The sequence below is a fragment of the Bubalus bubalis genome, chromosome 16 (assembly GCF_019923935.1).
Source record: "Bubalus bubalis isolate 160015118507 breed Murrah chromosome 16, NDDB_SH_1, whole genome shotgun sequence".
Taxonomy (NCBI): domain Eukaryota; kingdom Metazoa; phylum Chordata; class Mammalia; order Artiodactyla; family Bovidae; genus Bubalus; species Bubalus bubalis.
In genome coordinates this window covers 50,470,533-50,490,512 of record NC_059172.1, presented here as the reverse complement: position 1 = coordinate 50,490,512, position 19,980 = coordinate 50,470,533, and the positions used below count along the sequence as shown (strand labels likewise).

The window sequence follows — 19,980 nt, the reverse complement described above, 5'->3', positions numbered from 1 at the left end:
GCTGAGTCACTCAGGACCTCTACCATTTCCTCTGTGGCACCACGCTCTTTCTTATCTAAGGTTCATACCATAGCATCCAATGTTCCTTTGACCTAGAGTATTCTCCTGTCTGTCCCCACCCCTTCACTTGTCCAGCTCTAATTCATTCTTCAAATACCAATGTAAATATCACTTCCTGCAGCAGGAAGCCCTCCCCATCACCATATTTCCCAATAGGCAAGGTTAGGTTTCCATCACACGCTCTTCTAACTGTTTGACATTCTCCTCTATTGCACTCAGTGGCACTTGAAATGATTCATTTGACTTGATGTCTGTTTTCCCATTAAACTGTAAGTTACATGAGGACAGAGACCACATCTGTGGTGTTGTCCACAGGGCCAGCACCAGGCCTTGTGCCAGGAAAAGAGTACAACTATGCACTTAATAAATACTTGGTGAATGAGAGACTAAGTGAATGAATGGCCAGGGGCAACCAGAAGGGAGTGGATGAGTGAGAACCACGGAGCCTTCAGCTGCCTCCAGGTGCACAAGCCCTGGGCAGGAGCTGGGAGGGTGAAGGAAAGCGCCAGCCTCTTTAACTCTGCCGAGCAGAGCCCCGGCCAACCAAGCCTTCAGGGCCTAGAGGAACCTTCCCGGACAGGCAGGGGGCAGTGAACACCTCACCTGGACTGAGAAGATCTGCCCCTCAGGTTCATGGCGCCCCACCAGAGTGTAGCTGCCCTTCCCAGACAGGTAGTAGTAGAGGCCATCAAATGTCTCCACGTGATGCTGTCCCCACGCCCGGCAGATGCTGTCTCTCTCAGGGCCAGCATTGTACACTGAGCCAGGGACAAAAAGGGCATCTCTGTGTAGCAGCAGTGGACACCGAGCCCAAGGCTAGTGGGTTCCCTGTCCACTCCCTCTAACCCAGACCCCTGAGTCTCAGGTCCACAGATTTTCTTAAACCTGTGGCCCCTCCCAGAGGTGGAATGGAGCCCAGACTCACCCATCTGGCAGCGCGGCCCGGTAGCATTGAAGCGCCTGCAGTCACAGAAGGCCGGGTGCACACATTCGCCCCCGTTGAAGCAGGAGAACAAGTCTGCAAGGGAGACGCAAGGCATCGCCCCATCAAGCTGAGAATGGCAGAATCCATTGACGCAGCACCTCCGTCACGATGGGACCCAAGCCCCCCACCTCCCAGAGCAACATGGAACTCAGATCCCCATCACAGCGAGCCCCAACTTTCCTCAGGAGCTGGCTTTGATGGGGGCAGGAGCAGGGTGCCTCAGACAGCTGCCCCACCCTCTCCCTAATAGGCTGTGAAGTCTGAGTACTGACCTTCGGTATGTATCAATGGCCCCAGGCCAGCCCCACCTAGGCCTTCAGTTTCCTAAGCTAAAAGTTCTCGGCCACCAGGCAAGGCATCAAAGCTGTGAATATGGAGCATGAGGGGTGAGCAGGAGCCTGCCCAGAGCTTTTCATGGACTGCTCTTCCTCATTGCTCCATAAACTTAGGGGAAGAGTCCGTAGTGTAAACCAAGGAATGCACTTGGAATGTAGTAGAAAGGAAGGCCTCAGAGGATGAGAGGACAAAGCAGAGTGGCGTGTGGCAAGGGAGGGAGCCATAATATGAGAAGAGGGATCACAGACAGAGACCAGGTGAGGGGAGAGGCCACAAAATAGTAGAGAGAGGCTACAGACACAGAGTGATATCCAGGGGGAAAACCACCACTAAATAAGAAGCTCAACCTCACTGGAGTCAGACAGTGTGAGGGGGGACAGCCACAGGGGCATGGTCGTGAGACCAGGACACTCCTCAGGCAGGAAGGGAAAAGCAGAGTAGAGCTGGACGCTGGGGCTGGGGACGGTGGAAAGAGACCCCCTGCAGGGAAAAGAGGTCCCAGGAGGCCCCAAGACAAGCCCCGGGCTCCCCTCACAGGCCTTTCTGCAGGCAGGGGCCTCCCACGAGCCCCAGGGAAGGACGGGCACTCACAAGACGGTGCACATTTGGCCCGATGGAGCCGCCTTTCCCAGGAAGACATGGCCAAGGAGTCCAGGACTTCAGCTTCCTCCTTTTACAGACAGGAGACGGAAAAGAATTCAATCCAGGGCTGACCTCAGGGATGGCGGGCTTCCTGAAGGTCACAGCCCTTCCTGTTCACTACCTGGAGGGAGGCAGGCCCTCTGCTGCTGGGTGCCCCAGTTACCCAGCCCACCTCTGAGAAGCCTGGAGGCAGGATTTTCAGGTGGCGTGAGGCCTGGTTTACACCCTCCTGAGTGGCATCTCATTGGCAGGCTGGGGAGGCCTGTAGCCTGAACACAACCCCCTCCCCTCCATGCTCCAGTGTCCCCCGGCCTCCCCCGACTCCCTCCCTAGTAAACCTTTGTATGCTCCACAGCCCAGCACAAAACCCTCTTGTCTGGAGAACAAACACAACACCTCCTCACCACAGAAACCATACGGGGCAGAGCTGAGAAACAAAGGCAGCCCCTCAATCCAGGGCAGGGGAACATCCCCCACCCCAACTCAGCCTTTTGGGCTCTTCTATCAGCAAAAACAATGCCTCACGGATCACAATCCGCTGTTCTCAGAACTCATCTGAGTCAGAACCCTCCCCGATACCACACACCTGAGGACAAAGGCAAAGCCCCGCTGAGATCCTGTTTTCCAGACCAGAAGCCCCATCCCATGGTCTCTTGAGATACGAACATCTGAAATCAGGACTTCCCCGAACATCATTTCACTGTGTTCAGTCCCTCTCAGAACTCCAGCCTGAGGGTCTAAAGTCACCCAGCACCGGGACCCTTGGCACAGTAGGATCTTCACTCTCAGGGCCTAAGTCCTCTCATTTGAACAACTTCTGGGACTGGGGGCCCAGCCTGGCCCAGGTACAGGGAACACGTGCACGTGATCTTGCTCACAGGGCTGACAAGGCACGAACCACACTGAGGGTGTTTGTCTCATGTATTTTCTCCTCACTGTCACCTCCTCATCCCTGGGCTAAATCCCCAGCGTCTAGCAAAGACTAGGAACACAGAAGTATTCAGAACCCTTGGTCCCTGGAGCCCAACCCCAGCTCTTTGTCCCTCCTGTGGGTTGTACTTCTCCACCTCCTGCCTGGCCTGTGCTGCAACGAATCGAGGCCATTTCTGGAGAAGAATTTTAAATCCTTTCCAAATGATTCATCTTCATTATAGATGGGGAGTTCTTAATTATTTTTATGCTATGAATCCTTCTGACAATCTAGTGACGATTATGGGCCCCTTCTTGCAACAGATGTTTCTAAATACGTAAAATAAAACATAAGATTATAAAGGATATCAAACATATTGCAATGCAGTGATCAAATATTTTAGAAAAATGAGTAATGGTGATATTTGTGCTTTTTTATTAATACATTAAATCACAGGACCAAGCGACAGGCCATACCACTGCCAGCATGCAGGAGCAGTGAGCATAGATGCGATCTGGAGACAGCGACAATTGCAAGCTGATAGCAAAATACCTGTGATTTCTATTAATGAGAGTCACAGACACTGCTAATATTCTGTGGTCTGTAACGTCTAGCAGTAATTAAAGGGAAGACTAAATTTCAGTCCCATTGAAGTTTCCATAAATAACAATGCATTTTTTCCCCCCATCCAAGTTCATGGACTTCTGGTCTACACCAGCAATTCTCTGGAGAATGGCTGAGCTCTATAGAGTGAGGCAGCACAGAAATGAAGGCTGGTGAGCTACTGGTCTGAGACCTCCCCTTCCCTTACTTAAGAGGGCATTCCAGGCAGAAGCCTTTGAGGGATCCCCAGGTTCACTTTTTAAGTAGCCTTATTCCTGCCCAGCCTCCTCCAACTCCAGTTGCCTTCAAGGAGAGCCATTCTAACCCCTTGTTTGTTCTGAGGAGTAACGTGAGAAACCTACTGGGGTTGCCTGGTCTGGATGCTTCCCCAAGGAAAAGAAGGGGAGGCCTACCCTGGAATCCAGCAAGGAAAGAAGCCCTCTAGGGGAATGAAGTGCTTGGGTAGGAGGATCATTATGCTGCTAAAATACAGGGATCCCTGCAGTCCAGTGGGGGCATTTATGCAGTAGAACATGCTAGCTAGAAGACCTTGCTCTGCTTGTGCCCTGAGGGCCCGGCAAACCATCCACCTGCCTCAGTATCCCCATCCATAAAAAGAATGATGAAAACATTTTAAAAATAAAATAAAAACTAAATAAAAAGAATGACGACATTATCTTTCAGTTCAATCTGGGGCCTGGAGAAATGGGAAAAAAAGATACAAAACCCCCACATAATCCAGACATTCAAAAGTAAGCATGCCTCCTCCTTCCTTGGGATCTTCATATCTATTTCAAAAGGGCAGGTATTTGGGACACATTGTTTTCTATTATAAAAGATGCTTCCATCCTGCTGGCACAAGGAGCTCCCCAGAGCGGATCCCAAGGGCCAGGGTGTGTGAACTGAGGCTCAAGATTCTCTGGGAGGAGACAGATGCAAGCCAGGACCAGAAAAGGAAACTGAATCACTTGATCCAGAGACCGACCGAAGTTTGGCAAAGAGAGAAAAGCACCACCTCTTCCTAAAGTACAGAGGATCTGATGTATGACAGAAACCACAAAATTCTGTAAAGCAATCATCCTTCAATCAAAAAAAAATTTTTTTTTAAGTAATAAAGCACAGAGGACCTGGGGAGGGTGGGCAACAGGAAATGGTCAGGACTTGGAGGATGGGTCTGCCTCTCAACCAACCCTTCCTTGCAGGCCCCACCAGGGGGCCTCAAAGCAGCACTGCTGCGGATGCTCAGGGGATGAAGAGGGACCTCTGACAGGGTTTAGGCCAGGCAGGGAATAGAGAACTCCACTCTCCCAAACCTTCATCTTCCCGCTCTCACCCAGGAAAGGAAAGAGCTCAGCTGTCTCCTGACGGCAACTCTGTGCCCTCTTCCTCTAAAACACAAGTTATAAATAAACAAAAGTTGGCTATAGGGCCCCAAGAGATTAGGAAAGTGGAAGTAGAAATATCCTATGAATTTGCATTCTTCAGACACATACTAAGAATCTTGTTGGTTCCTTTTGGAATAACTGTAGAAACATACTTCCTGCCACCTACAGAGCTCCCAGACAGCCTCAAACCCCGACAGAAATAAGCCCCTGCCCAGTGAAGTGTCCCCTTCCCCAGGCCTACCCTTACCTGGCCTCCCATCACCGTGGTAGCATCCCCTATGGCAAGGACTGCCTCTTGATGGCTGTGGCTAGGTGAGAAACAAGCCTGGTGTGGGTGAAGGGAGAGGAGTGGGCCATGCCCCCCCACCATCCCAGGCCCATCCCGTCCCCTGTGCTAACCCCTGAGGTCACCCATGCCAGGAATGAAGATGGAACCAGTGAGCGGGGTAGCTACCAGTTCTTGCCTACTCACCTGGGATCCTGGGCTGGCTCAGGCTGCAGCTCTGCATTGCCCCGGGGTGTGGGTGCTGCGGCTAGGGGGTGGGGGGATTACTCTCCACTCAAGTTATGCCTCCCACCCCTTCTCACCCAGTTCCCTACCTGCTGGGAAGCCTCTCTCATACCTGCATCACCCCCATTCTCTCTCCCTGCAGCCTTCTCAAATCCTTTCTCCCCCTCCGTGGGGTCTCTTTTCCAACAAGGGTCTCCCTCCTCCTTCCCACTCTCTGTGCCCCAGTTTTCTCTGGTTCCCCCTCCTTGGATCTCTTCCACGCTGCCCAGCTTAAGAGCCATTCCCCTGACTGCGGCTGGCCTTTCTTTCCTTCTGCGGTCCCTCCTGGACCCATTCCCTGGCTGTCCCCCTGCCGTCCCTCAAACCTTCTTTCTTTACCCTCTCTCCAGCTGGCCCAGGTCTGTCGCTCTAAACCTTCTCCCAGGTTCCTGGCCTCCCCTAGTCCACACCCCTCTCACCGAGAGACTGCAGTGGCGGAAACTCCCCTGCCGGCTCACCCCGGGGCAGCCAGACGCAAGCTAGGAGCAGGCAGAACACTGGCGCCGGGGCCCCCATAGGGGCGCGCGGGGACTGGGAAGCTGAGCGCAGGACCAAGTCCGAGTGCCTCTCCCGCGAAGGCAGAGTCACACCTCCACTGGTTGGAGGCCGCCGGGCCTCTTGCTCTCTTGCCCCAGGATACCCTTGGCTCCGCCCCCCAGGCCCCTGGCTCCGCCCCGAGCTAGAGAGACGGGACCGCCCAACTTATTACCATAATTTAGGAGTCTGATCGGTGTGCGGGGCGTAGAGGGTGGCCGCCTTTGTTCTTCTTGGTCTGTGGCTGCCCCTCCCCGAGGGAGGTTGGATTCAGATCACACTCAGCGCTAAGTCCCTTGGAGGAGCAAGGAGGCAGGAGTCTGTGCAGCTTCCAACATCCCTTGCTCCTCAGAGATCCCTGGCTCAGGAACCTGGGTTCTGGAAGCCCCTTACTGGGTTCTTGGAGACCCAGGATGCTGGTATAAGTCTGGTCCTATGCATTCCTTTTACAGAGGTCCCAGGAGGCGCAACTCAGTGATCAGTGGCAGAGCCATGGCTCAGGCCTGCAGAGTGTAGCCTGTGCTTACACCATTTCCCACTACAGCCTCCTGGGTCCCCAAGACCCCCACTCTACCCCTAGTTTTGAGCTAGGGATCCAGCCTCTAGGAGTTAGATCATGCCTTAGTCCTCTGTGTGTCCAGCACTAGCTCAGGCCCCAGTTCAGGATATGTTGACTAACAGAAATGCCTTACACTCAGATATTATTGGTCCCGTTGAGGCCTGACTTTGACAAAAACAACTTCAGTTTTGTGAATAAGATACGCTCTGCCCAGGAAAAATTTTGGAATGGTAGAAATGTGGGCCTGAGAGCCTTGGGAAACTTTGCATCTTTCACTTGGCCAACTAAGTGTTAGAACACCAACCAGATGCTAGATGGTGATGATGATAGTGTCAGCCCTCACAGGCCCCTGGGCAGAGGTGTATATTTGGGATGCCTTTATTCATTCATCCTGTCAACAAATTTATTGAGCATCTACTCCTCGCCACACACTATTCTGGAAATACAGTGGTAAATAAAGCATGGATAGCTATCTCCACACAGCGTATTTGAAGCCATGGGCTTAGGTGGGATGATGAAGAGGAAAAAGCCAAGGATGGAACCTTAAAAAACACCAGTTAAGGAATGGGTGAAGGCAAGACTGTCTTAGAGAAAGCTTGAAAAGGAACATTCATGGTGTAATAGGGAAGGACAAATCTGACTCCATATTGAATCTGTTTCCTTTACTTTAACCTTTGTATTCTGTTGCTTTTGCTCTAAGTCAAAAATGTAGCCAATAGCGTGAAATATACAGGATAACCCATTTTCAGGGCTCTGACCATTAAAGGTCTAATACTTTCCCACTCATATAGAGACAAAAGTTTCAGAACAGAGAATAACATTTGTCTTGTTTGATGCTTACAGGAACGTTGAGACCCAAGCTATGTGGACAGCTATAAGAACAAAGGATTCCAACATTAAGAAGTTTGCAACATCCAGCCACACTCCCTCCCCCTTTAGTATAAAAGATGCCTGCTTCCTCTTTCAGTATAAAAGAAGCCTGAATTCTAACTCAGGGAAGATGGTTCTTTGGAACTCTAGTCCACCATCTTCTTGGTCTGCTGGCTTTACAAATAAAGTCACCGTTCCTTGTCCCAACAAGTCATCTCTCAGTTTATTGGTCTGTTGTACAGCAAGCAGTATGAGCTTGGGCCTGGATTCAATGGGAAAGGAGAACCAGGACTCAGTTTTGTCCCTAAAACCAAGAGGGAGGCATTTAGAGAAGAGCGTCTGTGTGGGCAATGTTCAGGTAAAAGAAGGATTAGGGTATCACTGGATGTCATTCACCCTCACAAGGGGATTTGCTGCTCTGCCTGAAATCTGTACATGAAATAAACAGCCATATGACATAGTTATGAAATGCAGAAAGTCAAAAAAGTCAGTTGGAGGGGAATTTGTTTTATGCACGTTTCCTAGACCTTTGAAAATCCCACAAATCTTTTATCTCCAACATAACTAATTAATACTAAGGGGAGAATATGGATGCTATTTTAAGGTTCTTTTCCAGAAAGGATTTACATCTCAAATTAGGTCATAATTTAGATAAATAAAAATAGTCTGCTGGCAAAACTTCAGCTATTGCAGGTGGGCTGCAAAGGACAGGGTCTCTAGATGCCTCTAAAATTACAGTAATTTGCTGATTTGGGCTGCAGTCCATCTCCTGTCCCCTCGCCTTTGACATGGTGCAAACAGGGCAGGCCCTCACCCTGGGTTGAGTGCAGAGACAAGTAAACAAATTCGTAATTAAAGGTGCCCCCTCTTTCCATTCACAACTGTCTTTATCACCCCTCACCCCCTCTGTGCTCTCAGTCTGTCTCAGCCTTGGTTCATCATTATCTTTGCACCCCAGCACTAGACCTGATCTGGGTGGGGCAGCAGAGACTGGTGGCCTGAAACGAGATCTTCATTCCCTGCCCAGGAATTGAATCTGGGTAGCCTGGGTGAAAACCAGGAATCCTAGCCACCAAACCAGCAAGGGCTAGAGGCTAGAAGCTAGTTTTCCCTGGATCTTTGCCCCCAGTGAAAAGTGCATTTATCACGGAGGCAGAAACTGTCAGTGCAGGTACAAAGTTTATTTTAGAGACATAGCACCACAACAAGTGGGAGAGCGCATAGAGAAGCAGTTTGTTTAGTTGAGATAGAAGCAAGGCTGAGATGCACACCCAGAGAGAAAGGGTGTGGGCGTCCCCCCAATGAGGAGGAGCACAGTAAAGAGGAGGTTAAATCATTTATATAGGTCAGTATTTCCGGGCCTTTGTCTTCTTTCAGGCCAATTGTCTGGTTTCTTTTTCCATACCTGGCCTATCCTGGGACCCTCCCCTGGGGTGTGCACACACCCCATCAGCCAAGGTGGATCTCGAAGTGAAGGCTTCTGGGAGGAGCAAGACTCATATGGCTTGGAGTTATCCCCTGACTTTTAACTCCAAGGAGCCTTTCTGCACATGTGTAGTGTCTCCCGTATCCTCTACTCAGACTGGACTTTTGCCTTATTCCTTTGAGATGTTTACAGGAGACAAAGACTTTCTATTTACCCTGTTTCTGTTGTTGCTTCCATTTGTGAGAGCAAAGAGGGGGCTGGTGGTCCGTTCCTCAACTGCAGCCCACCTATCTCTTGCCTCAGGAAATGCAAAGAGGAGGCAGGCTGGCTGATTGTAAATGTCCAACCTGGAGCCCGTCTATCTCCTACCTCAGATCTTAGTTGAATTGATTCAAATGAACCAGACAGGCGTCATCCCCGGGTAAAGGTCGGCTGTAAATCAGGATGTCATTTCCAGGCTCTTCCATGCTTGTGTGTGTGTGTGTGTGGCGGGGAGCTAGGGAACTGTGGGAGAGGAACTCAGTGGAGAAGGGGCCCTCCTACCCACTGTTCAGGTTCCTGTGGGCTACAGTAACACCCAACCCCAAGGAGTTCACAAACAGGTTTCTTCCAAGTTGGAAAAGTCCAGGGAAGCAACTACTATAGAATGTACAGTGAAGGTGAGATGCTTGGCAAGGGGTGACAGACAGCTTCCTGAGATCCCTTCAGTTAACCGCGTGTGTTTGGGAACCACTCCAAGGGCAGGGCCAGTCACACGTCCAACCATCGCTGCCGCCACCATAGACACGCCCTCCTGGCCAGCGGCTCTCAGGCTTCAGTGAGAGGCGGCGAGATTCAGGACAGGTACCTCCCGCCGCCCCGCCCCGTCCGCCCCAGGCCCCACCCTCTCCTTCCCAGGCTCCGCCTGTCACGGTCGCCGCCTCTGAGGGCTGGAGCAGCCCGTCACCCAGCAGCCGGCACCCGAAGGAGCGGAACTGTGTAGCAAGCGACTCGATCCAACCCAGCCATGGATCGGAAGGTGGCCCGAGAATTCCGGCACAAGGTCAGAGCCACTAGCGGCCCTCCAGCGCCCCCGCGGAGTCCGGGGGCGGAGTGGGTGGGCGGTGGATACCCACGGCACCACCTCTCCCTTTGCCGGTCGGTCCTGGGGCTCTGGGTGGGCTGGGACCCTGAGGGTCCTTTGGTTACCAGCAGGAATCCCCAGTAAAATGAGGGAGGAGCACTGGGACTCTAGGTGTCGAAGCCACTAAACCGAGTTCCTTCCTGAAAGTGTCCGTTTTCTTAATACGCTGCGGGGGTGGGGGTAGGGGGTTAGAATTCCTTCCGATCTTGCCTTGAGATGGGATATTTCTCTGAGATGCCCCATAGTGGGCAACGCCCACCCCACGCCTCTGCCCGGCTCCCTCCTAGCGCCCCCAGCTCTGGGGTGTTGGAGGGTGTAGAGAGGCTCTGGGATAGTGTCTGAGAGGTGAGGACTGGGAGGGAGGGCAAGTGGATGCCTCAATCTGTCTTCTGACCTGAAAATTCGAGTTGGAGGCATGTCAGGCAGCCCACTCCCCATCTAAGGGCATTTCTTAGGACCTGAGAAATAGTGAGGGGGGCCATGGGAGTCAGCCAGGCCCTTTAGGCTCTCCACCAGTGAGGGGCCTCATTGGTGGCCCAGGACTGTCAGAGACCATCGCTGGAGACCACTGGGTTTGACCCAGGCTTCCCAGAACTGTTTCCAGAGCTGTGCAGGAGTTGCGGAGGCCCTGAGGTCAGAGAGGACCCTTTGAAGAGATCCAGTGTACATCCCCACTAGGCCTGAGGATGCCTCAGAGCCCAAGGGTGCAGCCAGCGGTGTCTGGAGCTACCCACAGGCCCTGCCTGAGGGAAGGGTGACTGAGCCTTGAGACCCACCCAGAGAGGCAGTGTCTTTAGACCCAGCCAACCCCCTTCCCAAGCCTGAGAGGGCAGAGCTCAGGTAGACAAGGTCCGGGGGCTTGGCCCCTCTCTCACCACAGAGAGGCCCAGGGGAGCTCAAGGAGCCAGCCAGTATGGAGGCCACAAAGGCTAAGGGTTGTGGCCTGGGACTAGGGACCAACGGTCAGTTGTTCACTTAAGAAACATGTTTTGAGCACCCAGTCTGTGCCTTCAAGTTGCTGGTCATGTGGGTGGAATACAGACCCTATACTAATAACTACCCACACCTGGGTGCTGAATGTTGGAATCAAGGTTTGGTGGGGGCACAAAGGGGACAGCTCCTGCTGGCCAGAGTCTTCTAAAAATGAGGCCTTGGGATCCCAGGGATGAGAGATAACCGGAAGTTCACGCAGGAGTATGGGGGCTGGGAAATAACAAGGGGAGTGTGAGACAGTGTTCACCAGCACATCCTGTTGCAAAGGGACCCGAGGGGAGAAATTTCAGCCGCCGGGGACATTTGGTGAGTGTAGATTTCAGGCAACCCACTTGCCCGTCCCCTACCCCAAGATGACTCATGCTTGAATTTCACTTTCCTGCCCTGGGATTGAAAGTAATGTCGGGTCCTCTTTTGTCTTCTCCTCATGAGGTACTTTTCTTTGCCTCTTTGAGAGAGTTGTTTCTGGGGTCCCTGGTGTCTGACTCAAACCCTGGGTTACCCCCTGTTTCTCTTCCCCAGGCCCCATGCACCCCAAAGGGCCCCAGGCCTCTGTGTTTCCACCGCCCTGCTCTTCCTCATCACAAGAGTCATTACCTATTAATGCCCTGAGTGTGCAGGCGGGGCGTGCTGGGCAAGGCCAGGGCTGGACTTTGTGCCCTGTTGCTTCGGAAGCCGCAGCAGCCTTCCCCTCCCAGGTTGGAGATCATCTGGGAACTGGGGAGAGAGGATGAAGCAGCCGAGGAGAGACCTTGCTGTTGATTGCTTTCTAGATGCCCCTTCCTTAGTGTTTCAGAGAAAATTTACCCCCTTGAGAATGATTTGTAATCTAAATAAATCCTTAGTCGTTGGAGGTAGCATTAAAGGTAGTGTGTTGTCACGGAAAGTGCTGTGTGACCTGGAGAAAGTTATTAACTTCTCTGTGCCTCAGTTCTCCAATTTGGTTAATGAGGATCACAGTAATACTTAACTAGTAAGTTTATTGTGAGAGATAGATGAGACCTACACATGTGTAGAGAGCTTAAATAGAGCCTGTTACTTAGTGAAGCCTCAGTAAATGTCTACTGTTGTCTGTTGTCTGGAGTTAGGTAGTTATTGTTTGGTTGCTAAGTGGTGTCCAACTCTTTTCGACCCCATGGACTGTAGCCCGCCAGGGTCCTCTATCCTTCACTATCTCCCAGAGTTTGCTCAAATTCATGTCCACTGAGTCACTCATGCTATCTAAACATCTCATCCTTGGCTGTCCCCTTCTCCTTTGCCCTTCAGTCTTTCCCAGCATCAGGGTCTTTTCCAATGAGGTAGTCAGTGTGTGTGTTAGTTGCTCAGTCGTGTCTGACTCTTTGCAACCCTGTGGACTGTAGCCCACCAGGCTCCACTGTCTGTGGGATTTTCCAGTCAAGAACACTGGAGTGGTTTGCCATTCCCTTCTCCAGGGGATCTTCCCCACCCAGGGATCGAACCCAGATCTCCTACATCACAGGCAGATTCTTCACCACCTGAGCCACCTGGTGTTCTACCCAATGAGGTACAAATCGGCTCAAATCTCAGTCCTGTCCCTCTCTGCAGTGAGACCTTGGGCAAGCCGCTTAACCTCACTGAGCTTTAGTTTCCTTCACTGTGAGATGGAATTCGTTGTGCTCACCTCACAGGATGGTGAGGATGAAATAGCTGTTCAAATCCGGGCTGCTCTGGTTGTGCAGCAACCATTTGGTAAAGGGCCTCACTATTCCCCACTGATGCCTACAGAGCATCCTAATGGATGACCCAACAGTCTCCAGACCGTTGAGCGGGGACTGTTGGGCTTGTACAGTTTCCCCAAGGCTGTGAGCAGCACTTGCATGCCCTTCCTGGTCACAGCCTTCAGCCAGGACACCAAGGCAAGGGGAGGGGGGCATCAGAGACTAAGGCTTCCCCCCAGGAGAACCAGCTTTTCAAAAGAAACCTGCTCTTGCACACTGCACCCGCAGGTTGCAGGAACTTGGTTACTCATTTCCTCAAAAAGTATTTATTGACTGTTTAGCAATCATATATTCATGGGCATCTGTAGTGTACCCTGCCCAAAGCTATGCATCTGGCTTGGGGAGTTTGGGGAATAAATAAGGTCAGGAAGAGCCTCTGCCTTCTAGGGATTTGCTAATCTTTCATTCATTCATGCATGTATACAATAAATATTGACTCAGTTGCTGATACATGCCAGGCAGTACTCTAACCACTGAATAACAAAACAAAGTCTCTGCCCTCTTAGAGAGTACATTCTAGTAGGGAAGACAGACAGTTAACAAGCAAACCAATGGAAGTGCCATAAAATGCCAAGTAGTAATGAACGCTATGAAAAAAATTAACTGAAGTGAGGGGATAAAGAGTGACAAGATAGTACTTTTAATAGGATAGTCAGGAAAATCTCTCTGAAAAAAGTGATATTTCAGCAAAGACATAAAGACATAAAAGAAATGAGGGAAGGAGTCATGCAGATATATCAGCATGCAGTCATTTCTGCCTCATGAGCTGATTTCTACCTCACTGGGTAAAACACCTGGTGTCTCACGTGTAAGAAGAACATTCCAGGAAGAGGGAACAGCAAGTGCAAAGGCCCTGAGGCAAGCATCTGGTTGCCTTCTTTAGGAACAGCAAGTCGGATGGTGTTTCTGAGAGGACTTACAGAATGAAGAGTGGTGGGAGATGGATCAGAGGGGTGGTGGAGTCCTAATGGGCCATACTCAGGATTTGGGGTTTTGTTCTAAGTGAAAGAAGCCAGCAGGGGAGTGATATGATTGACTTACATTTTAAGAGGATTGCTCTGACTGCTGGTAGAGAACAGACTGAGAGGGTAAAGGGGAGAAGGCGGACCCTCCCTTAGGAGGCTCCTGCAATGGACTAGATGGAGTGCCAGACCCAGGATATATGTTCAAGGTAGATCTGACAGGCTTTGCTGATGGGATGGTTGCAGGTATGGAGAGAAAGGTATCAAGGGTGAGACTGTGTTGGGAAGAGGAAGATGTTGGTGGAGACAGAGCCAGAGGTGGTGGAAACCAAGAGTTCCATTTTGAATGTTTTATGTTTGAAATACCTTTTAGATCTCCAAGTACAAAGGCGACTGAGAAGATCAGTAGATGTAGGAGTGTGAAAATCAGGGAAAAGTTCTGTGCTGGGGATAAGCCTCAGTGAATTCTTAAGGTATAAATGGTATTTAAACCCCAGAAACTGGTGAAGTCACTTAGGGAGATGGTGCTGATGGAGAGAAGACTCAGGACAGAGCCTGGGGCACCCCAACCTGTAGAGGAGACGAAGAGGAGAAGGAACCTCAAGCAAGGCAAGAGAACCAGCAGAAGGAGGGTGTGATCTGCTGTGCCTGGCACTGGGTCAAATGCTACCAACTAGTAAGCATGACACAAGTCTCTTGAAAAGACGAAGGGTAATAAAACATGAGTCAGATAAACCCAGTTCTCTGGGATGCCCACAGTGGTCACGTATGGATGTGACAGTTGGACTATAAAGAAAGCTGGGCACCAAAGAATTGATGCTTTTGAACTGTGGTGTTGGAGAAGACTCTTGAGAGTCCCTTGGACTGCAAGGAGATCCAACCAGTCAATCCTAAAGGAAGTCAGTCCTGAATATTCATTGGAAGGACTGATGCTGAAGCTGAAACTCCAATACTTTGGCCACCAGATGGGAAGAACTGACTTATTGGAAAAGGCCCTGATTCTGGGAAGGACTGAAGGCAGGAAGAGAAGGGGACAACAGAGGACAAGATGGCTGGATGGCATCACCGACATGATGGACATGAGTTTGAGCAATTTCCTGGAGTTAGTGATGGACAGGGAGGCCTGGCGTGCTGCAGTCCATGGGGTCACAAAGAGTCCGACACGACTGAGCAACTGAGCTGAACTCCAGGATGTGCACTGTGCAGGCCTGGGTGGAAGTGGAACTAGATCCTAACATCCCAACGACACTTACGAAGGTCCACTCTCTGCCAGCTGCTGAGAACATGGAACTTGTATTCATTTATGCTTACTTAGTTTAACTAACAAACACTTAGAACCTGCTACTTTCTAGGCACTGTTCAAAGTAACAACTATTCACTCAATGAAGAATTTTTTAAAAAACCATTTTTAATCTCTCACAAAAGGATGGAATCCTACGAGATCCTTTATTCCCATTTTACGGAGGAGGAAACTGAAAGTACAGAGACGTGCAGACCCACATGGGGAAGGGGATGTGGCCTCACTGCCCGCCTTTCTTCCGCTAGGCCTGTGTTGGGACCCATATGGATTAGTGAGGAGACAGGCAGGTGAAGAAAGGAAGTCCAACACAGCTTGGTGAGTCCCACGGCAGAGGTGGGAACCAAGTGTCATCCTGTGCAGAGAGAATGACAAGGCAGGTATGTTGGGGAGCCTGAGGAAAGGCTTGACCAAGGGGAGCTGGCATTTGAGGAGACTTGGGCTTCCTTGGTGGTTCAGATGGTAAAGAATCTGCCTGCCTTGCAGGAGACCCAGGTTTGATCCCTGGGTCGGGAAGATCCCCTGAAGGAGGGAAATGGCTCCCCAATCCAGTGTTCTTGCCTGGAGAATTCTACGGACAGAGGAGCCTGATGGGCTACAGTCCTTGGGGTCGCAAGAGTCAGACACGACTGAGTGACTTTTATAGGTAGAGGAAGAGCTCACAGAGAAGAAATACTGCTGGTATCACCAGTGCTTATAGCTAAGATTTCACACCAGCCAGGGCTTCAGCAGGAAGCAGGTGGCTCACTCAAATGGGAGACTGAAGAGTTTTATGAAGGGACTGCTTACAGGAAAGGGCAGGGATGGCTGAGCTGCCAAGGCGTGGTGACACAGCCTGGGAGCAGCACTGGAGGCCAGGGGCTCCCCAAGGGGCAAGGGAAGGGGTCCCAGAACAAAGGAGAGAGTGGCTGCAGAGAGATGCCCAGTCAGACGCTGCCGCCTCAGGTGGGGGCACCTGCCTCATGGTGGTCTGGCACGGAGAGAGCCAGGGAATCAGAACCCCACTCCCTTTCTCCCCAGGCTGTCTTACCGCCCGACTTGGCTGAACCCAGAAGGAAGTAGAGGGCAGAGAGCCCAGGCAAAGCTTCCTGGGACACTCCTCTAGGTGGAGGAGGCTGGGTTGTGGGTCTGGAGGCAAAAGGGAAGCAATGCAGCACCCATTTTACAGCCCTTGAAGTTTCGGAGCCCTGGGCACTGTCTTACAGTAAATGTCTTTACAGTGAATGTCTTTACAGATACTCATTCATTTAATCCCGACACAGCCCTAGGAGGGCAAATGTCACCCAGTGGAACAACATGCATTATTTAATCTGCTTCTTGCTCTCTTTCTCCGTCTTTGGCTGAGTGCATACATGAATTTTCATGAGCGGAAGGTTGTGTGCTTCCCCTGTGAGGCCAATCTGAAAGGGTAGTCCATATGGAGGAAGGCAAGGAGGTGAAGTTGGAGAGACCCAAGACCAAACCCAGAGTCTACTTCCAGTGCCCTAGACAAGGGCTTGCACCTTGTGAGGAGGGAGATATCCCTTACCATGCAGGCCGATAGCACTGAGCCAGCTGAACATTGGCCAAAGAAGGCCCATGCTGGACAGAGGGGACCAGACACAAGATGAGTGGGCACAAGATGACTGGGCATAGGGTATTGATGTGGTAAAGAGACCCCCACACAGTTACTTGTACATGGTGGTCTACTTAGGGCTTCTGTGTCCATCAAGAGGGATCCAAGAAAGGGAAAGGCTTTTTATATCTAGTTAGAGAAAGAAGACATGGTGTCTTGCACACAGTAAGTCCTCAATTAATGTGTATTAGACAAATGCAAATAAGGAGGTTCTAACTGGTAAGTGGATACAATGTGGTAGTTTGGAAAAAAACAAGGGTTTTGGAGCCAGGAGTCATCTCATCTCTACTACTTCTGAGCCTTGATTTCCTCATCTGTCAAATGGGGGTAATATCCATCCACCTCAGAGGGTTTTTAAAGACAATACAAGTAAAGTACTTCAGATATGGTGGCCTGTCTGTAAGCAGAGTCTGGCCCAAATGAGGGAGCCAGTCAAGGGCCTCAGGCTGGGAGGCTGGTAAGGAGGCTCTGGGCTGGGCATTGTCAGGAAAGACTCTAGAAGAGGGACTTGGACTCCCCTTAAATGATAACAGAGGTCAGTGAGAAGAGAGAGGGCAGGCCATCTTGTGTGGGTCCGAGACTGGAACTGAGCTAAGAGGAGACAGATCCAGGAGGCTGTGTACTGAGGAGTGATGGGAAGGTGACTCCGGACTGGTGGAGAGAATAGAAGGAAGGCTCTAGACTAAGGCCACTGGAGTTCATTCAGCAGACACCACTGAGCACTATGCACCTGTTTGCATGGCATGGTGCTTTAAGACCTACTGTGTACCAGGCGTGTTACAGGTAGCTGAGCACAAGCTTTTGGGAGAATGGCACACAGCCATTCCAACACACATCCCATCCAGGGACGGGATCCCTGAAGCTGCCCCTTGGACTGGTACGGGGGAGACCCTCCTGGGGAGTTTGCTTGAACCTAGATTCCAGGAGGAAGAGACATCATATAAGTTTTTTAAATACTTACAAGCAAAATTTGAATTATAGTGCTGATGTTTCTGCACATTCAGGCTTCTAGAGAAAGTTCCATCCTTCTCAGCTGTCTTTCTTGGCGCGTGTGTTTTCACTCAGGTCAGAGAACAAAGTGGTGCTGTCATCCCTGAGTCTTTTTGGAGACATTCCTGGGTGGGGAATGGTCAGGGTCACGAGACTCCCAGCATTTTGATTTATCCCTTACATTGGTGTTTAAAGAACATTCTACATAAGCCAGGTATGATTTCCCAGATATTGTGGTAAATGGATAATTTTTTTAAATGGACAAGTTGAATTGCTGGGGATAGATGGGACAATTCTGAATGAGGTCGAGGAGGTTCCAGTGTGTTAGGGGAAGGTCTGTTTGGCTGCAGCCTGAGTCACACTTGGGAGGTAATAGAGATGACCCTGGAGGGATAGGGAAGGGCAGAATTGAAAGTCAGGGTTGGAGTGACCTAGGCTCTGAGAATGAATGGAACTAAAGAGCTGAACTTTGCAGGCTGCCTCAGCAGGAGACTGATAAGATGTAGTTTCTGGGTGGGGACCTCTGGATGCAGGGGTCAGCACTGGAGGGCTGCCCACAAGGACCAGGAGCCTGGGACCCCCAGGAATAGGCTCTTTCCTCGAAGAGCATCTCCAGGTGATCTGTGCTTGGGATGCAGAAAAGCAGAACCTTAGACTCTAATATTGGAAATTGCCTTTGTCTTCAGTTTCTACTTTCCGCCCAGTGCATAAACGCTGTCTGCTGAGGACAGTGCCTCACTTCTTACATCTAATGATGCAGCAGAAGGCATTTCTGCAAGGAGGGGTTGCAGAGAGCTTCAGTCATAAGGCCTCAGTCAAGAAGGGATTTCCCTCTCCTCTACTTTGTCTTGTGTCACCACCCATGGCTGGAATTGAGCTAGAAGCCTTTGGTTGGGCTCTCCTCACTGCAATCAGAGCAGATGGGCTTTTTATGCTTTCATTGAAAGCAGAACATCTGCAGTTCCAGGAGTTATCCAAAAGAGGTATTTTCTTGCTTGTTCTAGACCAAACCCAAAGGGATTTCTTGAGTATGAAGGAGAGAGATGGGGATTTGAGATAAGGGGAACCTGCTTGAGAGCGAAAGTTTTGAAATTTTGGCCTGAAGAGCCCTTGAAGTTTTTTCCCTGGAAGTCCTGACTCACACAGGCAGTGGTGTAGCAGGGAGAGCATAGGCTTTGGAATCAGATAGCATGCGTGCATGCTCAGTCACTTCAGTGACTCAGACTCTGCGACTCCATGGACTGAAGCCCGCCAGGTTTCTCTGTCCATGGGATTCTTCAGAGAAGAATACTGAAGTGGGTTGCCATGCCCTACTCCAGGGGATCTTTCTGACTCAGGGATCGAGCCCATGTCTCCTGTATCTCCTGCCTTGCAGACAGATTCTTGACCACTGAGCCACTGGGGAAGCCCCAGAATCATCTCTGATTAGCTGTGGTACCTTGTGTGACATGGTGTAACCTCTCTGGTCTTCAGTTTTCTCATCTGCAAAATTGGCCTTGTAGGGCTGGTGAGATAAACAAGTGGAGTAAAGCCCAGAGAAGTTCTTGGTGCCATCCCATGATGCAAATGTTATTTCCCTTCCCTTTCTGCTCCCATGATTCCCTTCCTCCCATCTGACTGTGCATGGACCAGGAGGCAGGGGGATGGAGAAACCCCTCTGATACTTCTTTACTGACCACATTCTATGCATTAGGCTCAAGAGACTTAGAAAAAAACGGACTTCATCTTTCCTTTGTGGGGTTTTTCTGTCTGATGAAGGAAACAAACCAGTTCACAAAAAAGCAAGCCTTAATTAATTGCAAATTGTGACTGTTGTAATGAAGGAATTGAAGCATCTTTGGGGTGATGGAGTGGGTTCTGTTTAGGTTGGTGAGCAGGAAGACCTCCCTGGGGCAGAGGCCAGCCATGCAGGGAAGGAGGAAAACAATATATATGATGGCCCTGAGGCTAGAGCGAGTGTAGCCTGTGGGAAACACTGAAAGGAGGCTTGTGTAGCTAGGAAGAGTGGCAGGAGCTAAAGTTGGGCCTTGATAAGGTAAGGGATTTGGCTGCGCCGGGTCTTAGTTGCGGCATGCAGGGTCTAGTTCCCTGATCATTAATTGAACCAGGGCCCCCTGCACTGGGAACCTGGAATCTTAATCACCAGACCACCAGGGAAGTTCTTGAATTTTGTTTTAACTACAATGAGAAGCTATTAAGCACGAAAGTGATATGATCCAATTTATTTAAATATTTCTGAATCTGATCCTACAGAATTTTTCTCTGCTCAGACTCCTGCACCGCAGCCACGTGTGGGCACTCCAGGTCTGTCTCGGTGTGGCTCCCCACCCCTCTCACGCAAGCCCAGGCAGAGTGCGGAGAGAGCAGGCTGGGTTCTCACAGATGTGGGCTTTTCGAGGTG

The 19,980-nt window shown here is 50.7% G+C and overlaps 2 protein-coding genes across 2 annotated transcripts in view; one reads left to right on the top strand and one right to left on the bottom strand.

The window, feature by feature from the left end:
- Positions 1 to 5,987, bottom strand: part of OTOG (otogelin) — an 85,543-nt gene extending 79,556 nt beyond the window's left edge. Inside the window, exons 1-6 of the mRNA XM_044929582.2 lie at positions 5,891 to 5,987; positions 5,394 to 5,454; positions 5,169 to 5,229; positions 1,973 to 2,051; positions 986 to 1,078; positions 664 to 818 (exon numbers count right to left, since the gene is read on the bottom strand). Of these exons, the coding sequence (XP_044785517.2) occupies positions 664 to 818; positions 986 to 1,078; positions 1,973 to 2,051; positions 5,169 to 5,229; positions 5,394 to 5,454; positions 5,891 to 5,987 (546 nt within the window). The remainder of the gene's footprint in view (positions 1 to 663; positions 819 to 985; positions 1,079 to 1,972; positions 2,052 to 5,168; positions 5,230 to 5,393; positions 5,455 to 5,890) is intronic.
- A 3,761-nt stretch (positions 5,988 to 9,748) lies between these two features.
- USH1C (USH1 protein network component harmonin) overlaps positions 9,749 to 19,980 on the top strand; it is a 48,309-nt gene continuing 38,077 nt past the window's right edge. Inside the window, 1 exon segment of the mRNA XM_044929581.2 lies at positions 9,749 to 9,902. Within this exon segment, the coding sequence (XP_044785516.2) occupies positions 9,867 to 9,902 (36 nt within the window). The 5' untranslated portion in view covers positions 9,749 to 9,866.